General features: G+C 37.7%; 2 protein-coding genes and 1 pseudogene across 12 annotated transcripts; 2 read left to right on the forward strand and 1 right to left on the reverse strand.

Moving 5' to 3' along the window:
* Positions 1 to 308: 308 nt before the first annotated feature.
* Positions 309 to 8,629, forward strand: LOC126591459 (putative ion channel POLLUX-like 2; annotated as a pseudogene).
* Positions 8,630 to 10,926: 2,297 nt separating this feature from the next.
* On the forward strand, positions 10,927 to 12,204 carry LOC126589414 (photosynthetic NDH subunit of subcomplex B 5, chloroplastic). The gene is made up of 5 exons (XM_050254704.1): positions 10,927 to 11,299; positions 11,394 to 11,457; positions 11,570 to 11,632; positions 11,722 to 11,780; positions 11,869 to 12,204. The coding sequence occupies exons 1-5, from the start codon at positions 11,057 to 11,059 to the stop codon at positions 12,103 to 12,105; spliced, it is 666 nt and encodes a 221-aa protein (XP_050110661.1). The 5' UTR covers positions 10,927 to 11,056; the 3' UTR covers positions 12,106 to 12,204.
* Positions 12,205 to 13,060: 856 nt separating this feature from the next.
* Positions 13,061 to 18,752, reverse strand: LOC126589404 (putative disease resistance RPP13-like protein 1). Of its 11 annotated transcripts, XM_050254696.1 has the most exons (5): positions 15,176 to 18,752; positions 14,551 to 15,094; positions 14,018 to 14,205; positions 13,559 to 13,764; positions 13,061 to 13,381 (listed from the first exon to the last, which is right to left on the reverse strand). In XM_050254696.1, exons 1-2 carry the CDS (start codon positions 18,689 to 18,691, stop codon positions 14,741 to 14,743), a joined length of 3,870 nt encoding a protein of 1,289 aa, XP_050110653.1. In that variant the 5' UTR covers positions 18,692 to 18,752; the 3' UTR covers positions 13,061 to 13,381; positions 13,559 to 13,764; positions 14,018 to 14,205; positions 14,551 to 14,740. The 11 variants fall into 11 exon arrangements, with proteins under 11 accessions (XP_050110653.1, XP_050110649.1, XP_050110645.1 ...); XM_050254692.1 differs by having other exon boundaries at positions 14,018 to 14,141; positions 14,551 to 18,748; XM_050254688.1 differs by having other exon boundaries at positions 13,559 to 13,729; positions 14,551 to 18,748.
* Positions 18,753 to 21,089: the final 2,337 nt, after the last annotated feature.

Here is a 21,089-nt window from a genome sequence, read left to right on the forward strand (position 1 = left end):
CATTATTCCACTTAACCCATTATTAGAACTTACTAATGATGATTATATTTGAACCTTTGTGTTATGTAAACTCTATATTATTAACGAGAACTCCTTTATCCTAGTGGACGTAACCCAACTTAGGGTAAACCACATATATCTTGGGTTTGTTTTTCTGTCTCTATCTATTTACATATTACCTACACTTGACCGAAGCAATCTTGTGAGAGTTATATCTTGACACTTTAACGAATGTCGCAACTTGACACTTTACGTTGTTCCAAAGTTTATTATATTTTGTGCATCAACACATGTTGATCTTCAATTAAAAGAAAATGTTTTTAGAATGTCGATAACACGTGGAATAAACAAAATGCAAGGAGAAACCAATCATACCCTAATAAGTTCGGATATTATTTTATTCATGTGAGACGCTGATGTAATGTTTGATTGTTGTTGATGAGATCGGAATAAGAAAATCAAGAACCAACCTTGGCAATCCTAATAAAACAGAAATACCATCAAATATTATACTTTTGGTGTTCTTGTTGATGAACAATGAACAATCGACGACAGTAGGTTGGACAGCGACTATCCACTATAGTTGCAAGGAAGCGAAGGAAAGGAAATGACTTTTCGGGGAGGGACCAGGTTGTCCACGTTGGATTTCACGAAAAATCCTAAATTTTCAAGATTTCCCCACTTTTCTGTTTCTTTTATTTTCCCAAAATTCCACTTGTTTTGTTTGAAGTTTCTGTTGTTTCTCTCATCGGCCCCAGTTTCCTTGTTTCTTTCCTCTGAAACCTCGAAACTTCTCTGGCTGACTGTAACAAACATGGTTCTTTTGAGTAGTCAGCTGCACAGATTGCCGCTCTGCGTTTTGCCTCCTCGGGTTCCGATCTCCCACCGTTTTTCTTCCCCAAAAAGGTATTCAGAATTTCATTTCTTCATCTTTTCAACTACCAAAAGTGATTGGTTTTTTTTTTGGTTGTTTGTATGGCATTGGCATTCATGTGGTTGATTGTTTGTATGGCATTGGCATTCATGTGGGTTTTCTTCGCATTCAAGATCAAAGGGTTTATTTTATTGATTGGTTTATGAACTAGTAATGCTATATTGTGCCCTCTGCCCACACTAATCTGGCTTAATTGTAGAAATCGTCCTGAACTGTAGTTCGAGTTGCATTTTCATCTCTGAATTCGAATGTTAGATTCTTTAGCCTCCAAATTTGGTCCAAGGTTTACACTCTTGGTCATCAAAGCAAACTAATTTGGGCATTTGGTTGGTGGTAACTTTTGAAGCTTTGTTTTTGGGTTAATCTTCGTGTGTTTCTTGGATGTTTGTGAATTGGCTAGTGCTTGAAATTGTGAACTGTTGATTGTAATGTGAACCGAGAGATTTCAGGTTTTTAACTAATTGGGTAGTGCCAATTCTTTGATGGAAGTGTGAACTTGTTGGTAGACAAAGGGGCCGCGTATGGGGAGGAAGTACGGTGCTAGGGGAAAGGGAGTAATCAAGATGAGTACTTTTCGTGAGGAATTTTTCTGGGTTTGATTCGCCTTTCCTCTTCAGACCGGCATACTGAATTTCTGAGATTCTATATACTTTGGCTCAAATTTTACTGTTATTCGTATCTTCAATGAAATGGTCTACTTAAAGTAGTAATAAATGGCTTTCGCATGCGTTGCTTGTTTAAAAGTATGCGTTCTTCCCGTAGAGTAGGAATTTACTAATGAAAATTAGTTGATGTCTGATACCGTATACATAAGTTCTCCTGGCTGAGCTCCGTTTCATAATCCTTATAAATTGTTAGGCAGGTACGGGACCAAGATGCAGGATTATCAACATTTAAGTTTGAACGCACCATATAATATTATGTATAAAAAGCTTTCGACTTCTATCTGAGGCATATTGTGATAATATCATACTCTGTAACTGAGGGAGATTGTAATTTGGAGTACATTTGCTGACGTCTGTATTTGTGCAATGAACTGTATGATACATACATGGGGCAAGTGTGGAAGCACAGTTATTCTGAATTTTAGTGTAGACGAGCCATATGATGCTAACGTTGATGATATTTACCAGGAAATTAATGCCATGCCAATTTTGGTGGATCAAATCTTCGTCTTTACATGCAAGTAGTTTCATAGTACACAACAGAGGTGAGAATATTGTATGTATGCCTTATCATGTGTGAAAGCAAGGTATTGATAACTTAGATTCTTTCATGTTTTACTTATGTTTATTCTTTTTACAGCGAAATGTGAGGCCAGTTCTCAAAGGGCAGAAAATAAGCTAGATTCCACTGTGTATATAAATGTTGCAGATGATTTGAATGACCAACTCTTTTATACAGACCAAATTAATATTTCTCAGGTGAGCATTAGATGAAAATTTATTTATTTATCTGTTTAATTTCTAACAAGAGCATTAGATGGATGAATCTGCATAAGAGATTGTAATTTATTTTTTTAAATCTGAAAAAGAACATATCTTGAATTAGAATTGATTAAATCGGATAACAGCTTAAACCCCTTTTGATGTTCCTCTATTTAGTGGTTTCACCTGTTTACTCTCTGTTATCAAGTATTTGTATCCATGATAACTTCAGATCTTGCATTTGACTCATGTCATGGCACTTCTAGTATATAGTAAATTTCTTGACAGAATTTTCTGTATATTCAGGTTCTCGTAGCTAAAGTCACGATGGAATTGCTGTCCTTATATTTCTCAATTAGGCTAGGACAGTGAAATGTTTTTCATACTTTCATTAAGATCATCCAAGCAAAACTTCCCTCTATCATTCAAACTTTCGGGGCTGCCACCTTGCCCTTTGCCTGTGTCTCTAATTCATTGAATAAACCTGTGCCTCTTCGGTTGGATGTGTCTTTTCCTTCATTTCAAGACATTAGATGGAGCTTTGCACAGTTACTGTATCTATTTAACATCCAACTTGAAAAGAACGTTGCCACGTAAGTGAAGATATCAGATGGAGCTTTGCATGGTTTCTATATCTATCATTTCATGCTCGTAATTTGTTTGGTCTATGTTCTCATTTAGCTAAGTTCTTTTGTAAATGTTTTTTAGGTTCTTTCTGGTGCTCCTGGTAGCATGCTTCTCATTTGTTGTCATTGGTGGTTTCCTATTCTACAAGTATAGGTAACCTATAATCCTTTCTAAGAGCAGTTCAAATTACTTTCTCTGGCATAGTCTGCTTCATGTTGCTTTATCGTATTTCATTAAATAGCATTTTTTTTCCTGGTGTCTAGACTATCAGATTGATACAATTATTGGCCCATTTATAACAGCTGAAGTTTTCTAATATGTTATCACCATATCAGAGCTTTGGTGGTAGCTCTTAGCAGGGGGTCCTGGATGCGGAACCCTCAATCCATTCCCCACTTCTTTGGTGCAGGGTGGGGTTTCAGCTATATTTTTATTTCTGTTTGATTTTAACATACAAAGAAAGAATGCGTTCGTGTGAGGGACAGTGTTAGATTGATATACATTGTTGACCAATTCCCTAACAGCTTAAGCATTTGGGGTCCATCGTTGTCTAACACAAATGAATTTCTGAAACAATATGGTTTCATCATTTTCTTGCCATCTTCTTCACAAGGGTCTCAGCATCTTAGACCAACAATTATTTTGTACACTCCCCGTCAAATGGGGGCCTCTCTTCACTATTAAAGCCCAACATGTGGAATTCAACTTATATTGGTTACACTTGCAAGATTTGACCAGGATTTCCTGCTTTGATACCATGATAAAGTTTGTTGTTACCACACTATTCCGAAAAATTTAAGCTGTTACGATGTGGGCTGACAAATATTTGATATTCTAACGGTTAAGCAGTCTTTTAATAGTATTTTTATCAAATGAATTAATTCCTCATGTTTGTTTACAATCCGGATGCATTTCAAATTACACAGGGGTAGTAATGAGTCTTTGGATGACTGCTTCTGGGAGGCTTGGGCATGTCTGTGTTCATCATCGACACATTTAAAAGTGTGATTTCGCTTCCTAATTTTATCATTTGGTTCATTCTACAAGTAATCACTAATTCTGTATTTTCTTGGATGATTGTAAATAACTTGCATTGTAAAATGTACACTGCAGCAAAGAACACGAATTGAACGTGTTATTGGTTTTGTTCTTGCAATATGGGGCATATTATTTTACTCTCGCTTGTTGAGCACAATGACCGAACAGTTTAGGGTAAGTTCTTGGATCAGAACATTATCGTACATCTAACTTGTATGTAAACGGCACCCTTATGGCCATCATTTGCTCTGAACAATACGTACAGACTAAAAGAAGGCGCACAATGCAAGTTCTGGAGACTGATCATATCATTATTTGTGGAGTGAACAGTCATCTTTCCTTCATGCTAAAGCAACTAAACAAGTATCACGAACTTGCTGTCCGCTTAGGTACTGCTACAGCTAGGTAATCTATTTTTTATACTCGAATGGAGGTTTTTATATCAGGATTGGTGTAGTAAAATTACTGGATTGTGTTGTTGTCTTGCTTATATGTTCACAGGAGGTAGAGAATTCTTCTTATGTCCGATCTCCCAAGGAAGCAGATGGACAAACTTGCGGACAATTTAGACAAAGATCTTATAGATATTGATATCCTTACAAAGAGGTAGGACTATAAGAAATCATCTAACTCATCTGCGTCTGATTTTATAAGGCCTCGGTGCAATAAAATAAAAAATTATCAGTAAGAAATGATGTAATGGGTAGTTGGATTTGATAATAAAATTGAGACTTTGTGTGCTTCTGATTCTTACTTTGAGGCTCTACTCTTACAGTTGCAGCCTTAGTTTAACAAAATCATTTGAAAGAGCCGCTGCAAACAAGGCACGTGCAATAATTATACTGCCACTGATGCTTTTTTGAGTATACAAGGTTTTCGACAAAGTTTCTTTGGAATTTCCTAGTATATTAGAAATTTCTTATCTCTCAAATGTGTTTTGACTTCACATCCTCATCTGTTTAGGTATGAAGTTGACACTGATGCTTTTTTGTCTGTTCTGGCTCTTCAACCTATTCCCAACATGGAATCTGTCCCCACAGTTGTTGAGGTATATCACTAATCTAGTCTTCGTACTGAACTTTGTTACGAAGTTTGCTAAAATCATGTTAAATTTTCCGTCCCCAATGAATGCAGGTTTCAAGTTCCAATACATGTGAACTCTTAAAGTCGATCTCAGGGTTAAAAGTAGAGCCTGTGGAAAATGGGGCGTCAAAATTATTTGTACAATGTCCCCACAGTTGTTGAGTCCATCTTACAAATCAATTTGAAATCTTTTGGTGGTAACTAGAACTTAGACCTGTCAACCCAAGTCGTGTGTTGTTTCTTACTACGGTGGTTATTTTTACATCATATTGGTTATTAGGCAATTGGAACGATCTCTCTGATCATTTCTGAGATGGCACACTAATTGATGTCATTTCTACTCAGTGCAGAAAATGTATTTAATCTTTGCAGTTTCCCAAGTCTAGCAGGGCTCAAGTACAGGAGATTACAACATGGGTTTCAAGAGGTAACACCATCTGTCAAATGTAATTCTGCTAGTGAAGAACTTATTGCGGTTGGCTGATTGAGAATTTTTCTCTGACTCGATATCCCTTTCAGGCAGTTGTTTGTGGGCTTTATAGGAACGGGAAGATAGACTTCCACCCCAATGACAGTGAAATCTTGCGGGAAACTGACTAAGTATGAGAAGTTCTGGACTTTTTTAATTTGAACTAAAACAAGCACCAATAACTTTGATATTTCTTTTGACTTGTGAAAAATGGAATCATGAACACAATGTTTGTTAAAATTTTGTTTTGTAAATATCTCTAGACACTGATGGTTGGTTGGATTGTTTACCTTCGCGGTTCCTGTTTTTATTTATCGCGAGCAGACAATTAGACAAAAGTGTAGTAAAATTTGATAATTCAAAATAGAAGAAACAAAGATGATCATGGGAGCCTGAGCGGATTCACTCTGTGACTGCTTCATTTGTTTTAGTACTTGCTTTATGTTGTTTTGCTGACTGAATGGGTCGTGGTTAACCATCATTTTTATTTATGAGTTCCTATCGTTGTGCACTTTCCTCATGTAGGTATTATTCATTGCACCTGTTAATGGGAGTAAGACACCAGATGTTACTTATTTGAATGTTGTCAAAGAAATAGGCGCTTATCAAAGTTTGGATGATCTAGAAACAAACGGGGGTACTTACCCGCATGCCTTGCAACTGGTGAAAAAACAGACATGAGAACATTGTCAGGCGTCCCAAGAAACCAGGCTCTAAGGTGCGACTTGACTAAGACATAATTGCTTATAGGTCACCAGGGCTTGATAGATTTGGTCTCCAATCTGAATAATTTTTTTCTTATTAATGCAGGCCTCAGACTATAATCTGGGACCAAAAGAATTTATCCTTCTGCTTGGATGGCGCCCCGACATCATAGAGTTGATTGAAGAATATGACAATTATCTTGGACCTGGCAGTGTCGTGGTATGTTCTAATTCGCTTGGAACTCTTGTTGTGGATCCTATATTCAGCAATTTCCTTAAAACGTAAAACATTAGTAAAAGTACGTTGTTACTTACGCAAGTGCATGTGTGATGGAATCTTGAAGAGGTGGTTATATTAAGTGGCTGCAAGACTCCAAAGTAACGGAAGGCAGTGAAATCTCTAATAAATCAATTGCCCTGATCTGTAAAACATTAGTAAAGGAGGTACATTGTTACTTGTGCAAGTACATGTGTGATGGAACATGGAGAGGTGGTTATATTAAGTGGCTGCAAGGTACTCCAAAGAAATGTGCAGGTGGCGAAATTGCCAATAAATCAATTGGGATGTTATTGCAGGAAATTAACGGATTATAGGAATTTTTCTTCACCTTGAGGAAGCATGATAGAGACTGAGAAAACAAGAATTAAGACGCATGTTAGTCAAGGAAAACTCAAACACGTCAAGGTTTCTCATCGGGTACTGCCTCTCTCTTTCAACCTAGAGTAGTACCTTCTGGTGTTTCTTTTCTTCCTCTATAATATTTTTGCAGGGAAGTTTCCTTTTCGGCTTATAAACTTCCATTTTTTCCATGAGCTGCAGATTGGAAATCCAATGAACTTTGAAACCTTACAAGATACCATAGTGCATATCCAAAATTCATTGAAGAACGAAGATGTTCCCTTGTCGGTCGTTGTAATATCTGATAGGGAATGGCTTCTTGGAGGTGAACATACATGAATTCCTCCCTTTTTCTTGGTTTTATGTTGTTTTCAATTAGCTTTTGGTCAATTTGCGTTAAAGCACCCTCTCTTCAGATCCAACCAGGGCAGACAAGCATATTTGCAACAAACTTGGTGTAAAGGTAGGTCATGTTCAAATAAATAACAGTATCATTCATCATTTCCAATTTTGTAAAAATTCAAACTCAGAGTTTAATTAATTAAATAGTTTTCGCAATAACTTAGTCATAATCGTCACCTAGAGCAAACAAAGGAAGTAACAAGGTGGTGCATTGCAGGTACAGAATCTAGTTGCAGAGATCGTGGACTTGAAATTGGGCAAACAAGTAAACTTCAACAGAATTGGGCAGACAAGTAAACTTCGACAGACTTTTGTCAATGTTTATTATTTCTGTTGATATTGATTGTTATTGATTGTTATACACCCACAATCACTGCAGATCACAAGAATTAAGCCGTCCCTGACTTACATTGCTGCAGAGTAAGTAATGAGCCTCATAACAGCTCAAGGTCTTGAATCATTGTACTAGACTTAGCTCTCACAACATGTAATATGGTTATTCCAAAACATTATAACAGCTAAATGATTTCTTTGTGCATAACAGTTGCTGAGAACAGTGAACTAAACAAAGTGTGGAAAGACATTCTAAACGCAGAGGGTGATGAAATATATGTAAAGGTAGGCGCCTGCACCTCTAATCCTCAGTTTTAATATGCTATGATTTTGATTCCGTTTGGACATTGTCTTTTTTATATTTTCGGCTAGAGGATTTGGATTCGATATCCATTAAACCGCATATTTAAACTATGCATGCTTTTGTTAGGACAGGATATCAGCCTCTACATAAAGAATGAGAAAACCCTTCATTCTTTGAGCTTTCTGAAAGAGCAAAACTGCGGAAAGAAGTGGCGATAGGTTATGTGAAAAACAACAAGAAGGTAAAAACGTCTTGATTTGGATTCGGCTCTTAAATTGCTTCAGACTTCTCATTCATATCTCATGCCATGTTGCAGGTTATTAATCCAGTTCCCAAGTCAGAACCCCTCCCTTGAGTTGACGGATTCGTTGATAGTTATATCCGAACTTGAAGGAGAACAACCTATCATTCTGGAGAACCAATCAAGTTGAAACGACGGCCCAAATTTTGCTCGTGAAAGTTTGAATCCCATGCTAAATGGAAGTACTCATGTTTTGACAGTGTAAGTGTTCTCCGAGCTTGACCATAGAACCGGCATTAAACTAGCAAATCGGTGAAGAGACGGTTTTAGCTTCTTTCTTCTGCAGTATTAGCCTCTCTTTTGTTGTTAAGATCGTAACATTGATACAGACACCACAATAATTCATGGAAATTTGTCCAATAAAGAAAATCTGGATTAACAGTAATAAGCATTGTTAGCCATGTTAATTATACCTTGATATTGTCCTTATGTTCGAAATTTACAGTTTCGTTATCTGTTCTAGTAATATTTCTCTTTCCGACGCTGGAAGATGTCCTAAGTTTGTGGGTTGAGTATGCCGTAAGGTATGCATTTTAGTAAGAAGTTAACTATAGCTGGCCACTTGTATAATGCCCTTTTAGCAACAGATCACCTAATGACGAAGGATTGATGGTCACTCACCCTTAGATTTGATACCAAGAATGAAGATTAAAACAATAAAAACACGTCCATTTAATCTCAACGTTTGGTATCGAAGCCAAATGTGAGTGAGTATGAATTCCTTAGTTACCAAATGAGTAAGAGAATATTTTTGTGGTGACCAAGAGAACATTCTAAGTCCGAGGAACAAAGGGTGATCCAAATCTGAATGCACCACTATTTTCTCAAATCTCAAATAATACCATTTCCAATGTTACATGTGTTAAGAATGATACGAGTTTCTTGAGAATACAATTAAGCTATTTGCTTATAATACTCAATCAAATTCCACATAAAACAATAAAATCCGATTAATCAACGTCGTTACTAATGAAAATATTAAGCATTTCAAGGTTTCACAAGGTAATACGCTTGAAATAATTTCACCATGACAACTCATATAAGAGACTGAATACGATTAATAATACATACTCGGTTGTTTGGTAGATTTATATTAAAAAGTACTGAGAGAATTTAGGATAGTGCTATTCATGGGTATTTTTACCCTCCATACACCTTTTTTTTTATAACAAACAATAGTATCTACACTATGGAAGAGTGAGCTAAGTCTTACAATGAGTTTGTCATAATCATGTGGTTCAACTTCGCATTTAGCAAGAATCAAACATAAGACCTCTCACTTACAAGTGAAAATGAATATTACTAGACCGTAGTACTAAGTGGCTCCACACACTCTTGTTAATCATTAATCTTCTTCAATTAATTCGATCAGACGGCTAAAAATTGAGAGTATGTGAGAAGTAAAAATAAAGGTATGGATAGCACTACCCAAAATTTTATATAAAGAATTATAAATATTAATGAGTGGTTTCATTAACAAATGTATTTCTTTTATATAAATTGGTTGCGAATTCGCCATTTATAAGATTTGAATATAAGACATCTCACTCATAAGTAAAGAAAAATAATATTAAATCATAATACTAAGTAACAAGTTGAACAAATAACTTAGTATTGTAGCCAAATTCTAAATAAACGGAACTAACTTTAATATTTATGTTTAAAACAACCAATATTTGACCTTCAAAATAATAATGATATTAAACACAATATAAGTATTGCAGTTGAATATAAAGTGTGTACTTAAAAATATTATTTCGGCTCAACTTTTTTTTTAATTTTTTTTTTAAGAAAGGAAAAAAGAGAAAACTCAACAAAACAATATTGGAAAGCGCTCGCTGTCTTCTGTCCGTGCCCTCAGCGATTATTTGGAGAGGTAACGCCATGGCTCACGGTGGCTACAGCAAGCGGCGGGTGAACCCCGCCGGACGTCGGTCCAAGTCGGCCTTGGGCCCGGAGAAGAAACCCAAGTCCGTCACCCTCAGAAACCAGATACGCTCCATCGAGCGCATGCTCCGTAAGGTACTCCCTCACTCTTCCTTCCCAATCTCCAGCTCTTTATCTGTTATTCCATTTCGACCTTGCTTCAGTTGTGGTTGATTTTGGGGTTAGGGTTTGTGTGGTTGTGGTCGATTTTCAGCTCTTTCGTTTTTGCCACCGCTTGCATAAAAAATTAGTGAGTTTTAACAAAATATGCCGGACCTTGGTACTGTTTAATTTTAAAGAAAAATCATATATAAAAAAATCAATATAAATGTTGACATGATTTATCGTGACTGTTTAAATAGAATGGAAAGGAAGGGAAGAGAATAGAGATTAGGAGGATAGAAAATCATTTTCTATTCACTACACCTTCATTTCATATTTTTCATTAAAATTAAAGTTATTTTTTAATTTTTCGATAATTTTTGTTAAAAAATAACGAAAATCTCTTGATACTATTCATTTTAACGAAAAATTACATTTTTATACTGATTCTAGTACTATTTACTTTATCTTTTATTTAATTCTTATCGTTAATGATTAAAGTTTCAAAATTTTTTAGCTAGTTTTTGTTAAAAAATAAGCATCCAAATTTTAGACCAAACTCTAAATAGTCCTGTGACGTAAATACTGGAATGGCCAGTTATCGGGTGCCACGCGTGCCCCAATACAATGAACTCCTTCATCCTCACTACGTGGCGAATTTCGATTAGTCGTTCTCAAGATTCAAGGACACCGGCAGTGACTTATGTCATGCCTTACCGTCTGGAGAGCAAGCGCGTATTTGAGCGTTGCACAACGGCCACAAAATCGAAGATAATCCAAACCAGAAATGGCGGTGTGCTCTTCACTCGCGGCTGTCTCTCCTTACGCGGCTCCCAAACTGAGCTCGAAGCTGTCGGAATCTCGGGCGAGGGTTTCTCGGAGTACTCAGACACGTAGGACCTCCGAATTGTACAGAAACTTGGGGAAGACAAGGTTGAGTACTAGGCTGAATGCAGCTGGGTTCGCGGAGATTGAGCCCGATCTCCGCGAAGACCCCCATGACCGTTGGGAGACTAACAGTATCAGCATGGTATAAACTATAAACGCTCACTGACTGTACAAGTTCATGTGATTGTATGAATTTATCATGATTAGTGATTAATTAAGTATGGTTAATTTTGCAGGATGATTTTAAGTTCGGGGAGTATGATGAGCACCACACTTACCACGAAGGCGAAGAGAAGAAAGGTGCCCTGTTTCTATTAGTTAGCGCACTTAGTGGCGGGTAGTCTAACATGTTATGTTATTAAATTATTCGTGCCCAGAACCGTGATTTGTTTCTGCAAACTATCTTATCCAGGAAGCTTTTGGGGATCAATAGCAGAAGACATTGAAGCAGTTGGAACCCCTACAGGTTTTCAGGGTACATGCGAATGCTTACCAGACAACTTTGATCATTCACTAACCTACATTACAATAAACGAACATGATCTGCTTTGGTTGTTTCCGCAGGTCTTATATCATGGCTTTTTCTCCCTGCAATTGCTGCTGGAATGTATTTCAACGCTCCGGTAATGCCAATTGTTTTGCATTCGTTAACATGATGGTCTTGTTCATCGTCGCATAGGAAATCATATCCCAAATGCATTGTTTTTTCAGGGGGAGTACTTGTACATTGGCGCCGGTCTGTTTACAATTGTGTTTTGCATCATTGAGATGGATAAGCCAGACAAACCCCACAACTTTGAACCCCAGATATACAACATGGAGAGGGGAGCTCGTGACAAGCTGATAGCGGACTACAACACCATGGATATATGGGATTTCAATGAGAAATATGGAGATCTGTGGGATTTCACTGTGACTGTGAAGAAGGAAGATATTATGAAGAGATAAAAATTCATGTTTAGTAAATTCCGCCATAATTAATATGGGATTTCTCAAGTTCTCAACCAGCTTGAGCATGAAAGGTATATAGCTATCAATTCAGTCATCTTTCTATTGCTTCCTTTCTTTCTGCATCGGCTTTTTTACTTTCTTGTTTACATATTACATGAAAGGGTAATGTGAGAAAGACCAAATTTATATTTCCTTACACATGTAATGTACGTACATATGAATCTGTTATACGTAATCCAAGTTAGAAGAATGAGAAATCATACCAGTCAGATTTAAAAGTCCATGCCTTGTCAATGCCTTGTCCATGCCTTGCATCTAACCCCAGAGGCATCTCCTTCAATGGACCATCTTTACAACTGCCCGTGGCTAAAAGTGTAGACAATCTTTTACTACGGAGTAGATTGCACGGAAGATATTGTCAATATATGATGCCAAAGGAGCAATGATTCTCTAGTCTCTACGGCTATGAGTCTCTACGGCTATGGTTAAGGACTCCGTCCAAGGTAACCATGTAGAGCAAAATCCAATAACAATGATTAATTATGTCATGTTCTGCTCACCAAAGAAGCTAAATAGAAATGTGCAGTGGACACGAGTTTAACCAAGTTAGCTATGCTTCTCTCTTTAGCATCCGATTTTGACTTCCCTTCCTCATGTTTTAATTGAATTTAGAGTAGAATGAAATAAATAAATAGGCATGAAAAGGTTATGCACACATTTTTTCAACGTTTACACTTTAATGTTTTAGTCATTGAACCGAACAAATAAAGAATGATCAAGAGCCAGAATTAAGATGGTGAGTATGAGCCATGAGATGAAAATTAGCTTATAAAAATCATTACCGTGGTTAAACTAAAAAATAAATACCTACCTCCATTAGTTTATGTTAAGATTTATTTCTAGTTGCAAGAAGCTTGAAAGTTGGTTAAGAGCGTTTTTGCAACCGCTTGCATAAAAAATAAGCACCCAAATTTTAGACCAAACTCCAAATAGGGATCAAACTATTAGTTACTACATCCTGTGACGCCAATACAGGAATGGCCAGTTATCGGGTGCCACGCGTACCCCAATACAATGAACTCTTTCATCCTCAATACGTGGCGAATTTCGATTATTCAAACCACGCCCGCATGACAAAGAAATATATCATCCGGGGGTTCCATCATCTTCCTTTAGAGGTGCATCATCTTCATGCCAAAAATGCTTAGGAAATTGATGTGAGCTAACATCTGTTGCCTCAGACAATTGCCTCTTAAGTTCCACAATAAGGACTCTGCAGCAATGACGCCACCATATTCAAACCAAATAAGTCAGTGCAGCACATATATAGGTGAATTACGCATTTGTGTTTGTAAAGAAACTTATCCGCACCAACATAAAATCCACCGTATTCAAACGAAATCAGAATGATGAAAGAAAAAAAAAAAAAAAAGCATCGTCCAAGGGTTACCTAGATGATATGTCTGTTGCACCAGCGTGAAGATCACTAGGACATCGGAAGAAAACTAGAAAAGCATGCCGCGGCTGTTAACTCATGCCAGACAGGCTCAGTAATTGATGCAAGCTAGCATCTGTTCCCTTGGGTAATTCTACTTTACGGTTCCACACCACAGTTTGCTCGCTGCTGCATCCACAAAGGCCATAAATGAGTCTGTCCTGGCACATTGTATCAACAGATACTTAGGATTGATCTTACAAAATTCTTGATAACTGATGCTGATTCACGCAACCGATAAATGGTAAAAAGAATACAGAACAGTTGAAACTTTGATTCTCATAACTTTAAAAAACATTTCTTCTTTTTCTCTGCCCCTCCCTCCCCACTCACTCTCTCTGTGTCTCTCATCAACAAGTTTATGTTGGAGATAAATAAAAAGAATGAAACGAAAAGAAACATCAGAAAACACACCTCGAAAGATTTAACTACACACATCTTCCCATTTGTCAGCTGCGATTATATGATCGGAACCACAAGGGCATAAAGTATCAACGCAAGCTTCAAGCAGGTATCTGAATAAAGAAAACGAGACAGCCTGCCAATGGAGAAGGAGGAAAGTGTGGATGCAAGTTTGTGCCGCCTATGTCGAAAGTAGGCTTCTGCAGACTAAAATAAGCAGTATTGATGGTTTTTATTATTTTTGATATAAGAAACATGCATGCTTTCAATAAGAAATCAATGAAGTCCGAAACCGGAATGCAGATGCAGAGATATTAACATATAACAGCACCATTTTTCCCTAAAGTCCTGGAATACAACATATTCCAAAAGTTCTTGGTCAAAAAATTGTGAGTTTTCGAAGCACCATATATTCTATAAGTGAGAAACAAATTGACAATTGCAAAATTTGTAAGAGATGAGAAAGAAAATGCAGAGATGAGAAACAAATTGCAAAATTTGTAATTTCTGAAACGTTAATACATTATTCGGTTATGAAAGAGTACCTAAACATGTTGCACTTTTGATGCTTACTATGCTGGATTGATCCTCTTCATACCATCCGAAAATGTTGAAGATCCAGGGATAATCTGTCTTCTTTGCTGCAAAGAAAAAATTGATCAATATGCTATGATTCTTATTTCTATTATGTCTTTTATTTTTCAAACTATTGAAGTTAATTGAGAGAGACAGAGCTCATATGAACAGGTCTCTGCCTATCCGTATGAAAGGAATGTGAGATATCTTGGCCCAATCTTCTCCCGTCTTATCCTCATACCTTTTCTCCAGGGTGGAACAAGAGTAGATCTCCAGGTAAGAAAGAGAGGGCGGCAAACCGTTGTCTGGAAGGAATTGGAGTTTTGGACACCCATGAATTCGTAGCCGTTGAAGAGAAGTGAGGTGTAGAAGTCCCTCTGCTGGAAGGAATTCCAGACTTGGGCAATGATAAATATTTAGATATCGAAGAGAAGTGAGGTGTTGAAGTCCCTCTCGTGGCAGGAATTCCAGACTTGGGCAATCGTCAATAGTTAGCCGATGAAGAGAAGCGAGGTGTCGAAGTACTTTTACGTCCACCACCGATTTCAGACTTGATAGTCCAGCGATGTTGAGACCGTTAAGAGTAGTAGGGAGCAGGAGCTGTTCCTTGAGCAACGGTGCCCAGATCTCGCCAGCAATTGCAAATTGTTTAAGGGAGACAAGTCCTTGTAATCCCCACTCCACTGAACGCTTCACTTTGTCGCAATCTCTAACATCAAAATATTGTAGGTTGGGAGGCAAACCCCCTTGGGCAAATGATACAAGATTTGGAAGACCGCGTAAGTCCAATCGTTCAAGGGCGGTGAGGGTGCGAATTCGTTCGGGGAACGACTTCAAATTCTTGCATCCACTGACTTCCAATTTTCTCAAGTTGGGAGTGGGCAATCCTCCGTCCGGGAAAGACGCCAGATTTGGACAGCTGCGGATTATTAGCCGATTGAGATGGCTTAGGTTCTGATCAACTCCTTCAATAGAAAAGGATTCCAGATTCTCACAGCCTTGGATTGTAAGAGTTGAAAGTTTGGGGAAAACGCCCAACGGAAAGGACCTCACTGAATGAAAACTATCGTATATCTCCAAATACTCAAGTGACGACAATTCGGCCATCATCTCATGAGATAAGAACTCTAATGACGACACGGTTGGGCAATCGCAGAACTCCAATCTTCGAAGATATTTCATTTTGGGCAGGCACTGTATTGCATCAAAATTATAAATGTAAAGTGTGGACAAGAACTTCTTCTCTACTCTCTCTATTAATGGTAACAGACCTGGGCATCCACCAATAGATAAGAAGTGCATGTTAAGACTACTACTACTACTGCCCCATTCATCATGCAGATGTAGATATTCACACCCATACACCTCAAGTGCTTTCAAGCATGGAAGACGATTGGGCAAGTATCCTCTCAGCTTCGGACAATTCCTTATTATCAGCTTCCGGAGACAAGGAAAGTCTGAACATTGACCTCCACTTGGACTCGGTAGCCAATCCTCCCACTCTGGCATGTCCACAAACCCTAGCGTCTTCAGAGACCGAAAGGGCTGAATTACAGAAGCTCCATTAAGATCACCATAGAATTCATCACCAACTTTCGTAACAAAATTCATCCTTTCGATGCGTAGCTCTTTAAGAGTGGGCAGCTGCCCAAAACTTGGCAAGGACAAACAATACTTACAATCACTGATACACATGAACTGTATGTTCGACAAGGAATTAGAGCTTCCTAACCAATTTGGGAAGCTGAACCCTCCATAGAATCTGATAGTCAGTTTCTCCAAATTTGCAGAAGGTTGGAGCTTGTCAAGCACATCTCTCTCCTTTTGGGAATCATCGGCTTCCTCCACACCCCATGCCAACTCTAAGTCCTTGAGTTCTTTCTTATCCTTCAAATTGGCTTCCAATGCATCCACAACATGAACTCCATTGTTCAGCTTTGAAATACAAAGTCTTCCTTGAAGATGCTGCAACTCCCTTAATTCTCCAATGCTAGACCCGGTAGATTTCCCCACAACGAAATCAGTTAATGTTCTCAAACATTTTAGTCTTCCAATTTCCACCGGCATCCCTTCTATCTTTGTTCCACTGACATCGACGTAATGCAAACTACTCAATTCCCTCATATCTGCTGGTAATTTAGTAAGGGAGCTGCAACCTGCCAACGTTAACTTCCGTAAATTTATCAATTTTCTCATGTCTGCTGGCAGTTCAATGAGAGCAGAACAACCTGACAGCAGCAACGTCTGCAAATTGTAGAGAGTGCAAACTGCACCAGGTAAGCTTACAATTGCCGTCTCGGAGAGATCCAGGTAGCGCAGGTGAATGAGATTGCCCACAGAATCAGGTACTTCAGCAACATTTTGATAACAGGACAATGATAAAACCCGTAAACGTTTCAGGGATGGCAACAAATCATGTAGAAACTTTTTACTTATGAACGAGCCATATATTGAGATAGGTAGGAAGGTCCGCAGACACTTTGCCCCATTTAATGGCTCAAATTTTTTAGCTGCATCAATTTCTCCACTAGCATATGACAAATGACGAAGTCTTTTAACTTCTTGTGATTCCGTCCCTTCCAGCCTGAGAAAAAATCCCCTAGACATGAACTGACCCAAGTCGTTAAGAAGATCATGCATTGTGAAACCATCCTTCCCTGAATTTTGAAGTAGCGATCGTGATACCAGTTCATCAAAGTAACTTCTAGCCGTCTCTTCCATTATTTTCCCGTTAAAACCTTGTGGAATTAAACCTTCCGCCATCCAAAGTAAAACCATATCTTCCTTCTTGAACTGATAGTCTTTTGGAAATAGTGAACAATACACAAAGCATCGTTTCAACTGAGCAGGAAGATAATGATAGCTCAACCGTAGGGCTGGAAGGATATCACTTTTATCATAAGGTAGCTCCCAAAGACTACTATTAAACAATTTATTCCATTCCTTGAAGTCTCTCTGGCAACGTAGTAGACCCCCGAGTGTTTCTGCTGCTAAAGGCAAACCATTGCACTTACGTGCAATTTTCTTGCCAATTTCTTCCAAAGTTGGATGTGCATTGTGGTTTTCGTTTCCAAACGCATGTTTTGCTAGTAACATCCAACAATCTTCATGCGACAAAGGCTTCAAGTGTTGAATGGGCACATTTTTCATGAGAGATGCGACATTTTCACTTCGTGTTGTCACGATGACTTTACTTCCCCTTGCCCCGGAATTAAAAGGAGTTTGGAGGCACTTCCAATCAAAATATTTCTCATTCCAAAGGTCATCCAACACAAATAAGAATTTCTTTCCCTTCAGTTGTTCTCTAAGTTCAACTTGAAGCAAATTCAAATCCGTCATCTTACAAGGTTTTGAAGTGACCGACTCGAGAAGAGTTTTAGTCACCCTAATAGCATCATAATCTTCTGAAACACATGCCCAAGATCTAAGGGTAAAGTGCTCCTTCACCTTATCATCGTTGTAAAGGGCTCGAGCAAGGGTCGTCTTGCCAACCCCGCCCATACCAACAATGGTGATGATAGATACATCATCCTCGCTTGCTTCATCAGAGAACAAGACTTTTGATAAATTTTCTTTATCTCCGTCTCTTCCATATACACAAGGTTCATGAATCAAGGAAGTTGTTGGAGTTCTTTGTGAACCCTTCCTCGCAACATCTCCCGTCAGACCAAGGGCAAGCTTCTGTTGCACAAAGCCATCCAGCCTTTGCAATAACCCTTGTATCTCATCATTCATGCTTTGATAAAAATGACTAGGAGAAGTAGAGAAGAAGTTCCACACCTTGTTGGTTAATTTCTCGGTTTGATCTTCACCTTCCACCTTGCATCGCAAAGCTTCAGTGTCGATCTCATCCAGCAAGTCCTCCGCGTCCAAGACAGCATGCTTGAGCTCGTCAAGCCATTTTCTCACATCAAGGTTTGAAATTTGCTTCTCTTCTGCATCATTGAGGACTGCAGAAAGGGCGGGCAGCGTCACCTTCAGTTTCTCGAGGAGTGGCTCGTCCAGCTTCTTCTGCCGGAACAAGTCACCAAACTCGGTTGAAAAAACTCTGTCACACAGCACCTGGATGGAAGCGGAGAGAAAAGCCTCACCAATCAAAGCGCTAGCCATTTTTTTCTTGGTTGCTTAGTCTGCTAGTAGCTCAATGTAGAAGAAAGGCTTTTGAGATTGTAAAATTATTGATGCATCCCAGTTTGTAATGAACTTGTGATTGGTCAGTTGACGATAAAAGAACTTGTGATTGGTCTGTTGACCATAAAAGAACTTGTGATTGGTATGTTGACCATAAAAAAGTTGTCCGATGGATCCAGATCCGGATCTTTTTATGGGTGGCCTGCGGACTACAACATCGTGGCCGTTGATTCAAAGTACATGGAAATCGTGCGGCCGTTAAATTTCTCAATTTACACAAACAGCGAGGCGCTGCTTAATGGTTTCCAGCTGGTGCTTCTCATGAAAAACGAGGCGCTCTCTTTTATGTGAGATAATAAAAAGAGAAGATAATTGTTTAGGGGATTCCTTAGAATTGAAAATTTTAATTGGTTTTCTGTTATTTTATAATTTAAAGGTAATTTTCGTGTTAATATTATAAAATTTTACGTAAAATCATTATAAAGTCACAACTTTGAACCCCAGATATACAACATGGAGAGGGGAGCTCGTGACAAGCTGATAGCGGACTACAACACTATGGATATATGGGATTTCAATGAGAAATATAGAGATCTGTGGGATTTCACTGTGACTGTGAAGAAGGAAGATATTACAAAGAGATAAAAATTCATGTGTAGTAAATTCCGCCATAATTAATATGGGATTTCTCAAGTTCTCAACCAGCTTGAGCATGAAAGGTATATAGCAATCAATTCAGTCCTCTTTCTCTTGCTTCCTTTCTTTCTGCATCGGCTTTTTGACTTTCTTGTTTACATATTCCATGAAAGGGTAATGCGGGGGAGACTAAATTTTGTAAACTAAATGATGTGAAAATTAATAATTGGATTATTACTTAAGTGTTGATTAATGCGCTTATTTCTTGTTTGTGACATATCATTTAGTTTGCGAATTTAGTCTGTCTCGCATTACCCAAGAAAAAATAATCCCCTCGCCTATTGTCAATAATTGGTCAAGTGCAATGATAGTTAGGTCCAAGATGTTCTCTTTAACTGTGGCTATAAGGTTCATATTTGTCAAAATTTCGGCCTCCTTTGGTGTATAGGATTTGTTTAGTGGTTTAGACTAGATAACTTACTAGATTTGATCAATATGGAATGAAGAAGTGGGTGCCCACTCACATGGTTTTCCAAGTGAAAAGTAGAAGATGAACTAATTATGACGAAAGCTTGTCTCTCCTAATCTCCGCAAGATTTGTAGGATTGAAATAAAGATGAACAAGTCCACCCATTTTAGGAGAGCAAAGGCATGTAAGTTGCCCATACCATTCATTTTGAATAGCTCATCATGGTGCATGTTACAGTTAAATGGCTACTCAATTAGTCTCCCTAACAATTATTAGTGAGTAGCATTTAAAAAGCAATTTATAGAAGAAAAAAGGGTAATGTGAGGGAGACTAAATTTGTAAACAATTTTGTAAACTAAATGATGTGAAAATTGATTATTAGATTATTACTCAAGTGTTGATTAACATACTTATTTCTTATTGGTGACACATTATTTAGTTTGCAAATTTAGTTTACAAATTAAGTCTACCTAGCATTACCTAAGAAAAAATAATCAACTCGCCTATTGTCCATAATGATTGAGTGCAATGATAGTTAGGTTCAAGAGGTTCTCTTTAAAAGTGGCTATAAGGGTCATTTGTTAAGATTGCCTCGTTTGGTGTATAGGATTCGTTTTATGGTTTAGATTAGATAACTTACTAGATGAGTAATCTTAGGAAGATTAAATTTTTAGACAAAATTTGTAAACTAAATGATGCGTTACGAATAGAAAATAAGCATGTTTATCAACGCTTAAGTAATAATTCAATCATTAACTTTCATATCATTTAGTTTACAAAGTTTTGTCTACAAATTTAATCTCCTTGGCATTACTCCTTAATAAATTCAATCAAATATGGAATGAAGAAGTGGATGCCCACTAACATAGTTTGTCCAAGTGAAGGTATAAGATGAATTAATTATGACAAAAACTTGTCCCTCTTAATCTCCACAAGATTGGTAGGTTTGGAATAGACACGAGCAAGTCCATCTGTTTTAGGAGGGCAAAGGCATGTACGTTGTCCTTACTATTCATTTTGAATAGCACTTGCCTTTGTGCAACTCCACCCATTTGAAAAATGGCAATGGTAAGTACTGTTCACAAATATTTTTTTTTTATACTTTTAAAATAAAACAATTGTCTAATTCCAATAAATTATTTCAAATACAAGGAAAAAGCATAGCATAGCATTTCCAATAAATTATTTTAAATCAATATCGAATGAAGAAGTTGATGTACATTTGCACAATTTGTCCAAGTGAATGTAGAAGACAAATTAGTCATGACATAA

Source organism: Malus sylvestris, chromosome 11 (assembly GCF_916048215.2).
Source record: "Malus sylvestris chromosome 11, drMalSylv7.2, whole genome shotgun sequence".
Classification (NCBI taxonomy): domain Eukaryota; kingdom Viridiplantae; phylum Streptophyta; class Magnoliopsida; order Rosales; family Rosaceae; genus Malus; species Malus sylvestris.

Excerpts from the sequence above, each read along its gene's own strand:
- LOC126589414 (XM_050254704.1), top strand. The coding sequence starts at position 11,057 with ATGGCGGTGTGCTCTTCACTCGCGGCTGTCTCTCCTTACGCGGCTCCC. Across the intron at positions 11,458-11,569 it reads CGAAGGCGAAGAGAAGAAAG|GAAGCTTTTGGGGATCAATA; the intron begins GTGCCCTGTTTC and ends TATCTTATCCAG. Across the intron at positions 11,633-11,721 it reads AACCCCTACAGGTTTTCAGG|GTCTTATATCATGGCTTTTT; the intron begins GTACATGCGAAT and ends TTGTTTCCGCAG.
- LOC126589404 (XM_050254695.1), bottom strand. The coding sequence starts at position 18,691 with ATGGCTAGCGCTTTGATTGGTGAGGCTTTTCTCTCCGCTTCCATCCAG.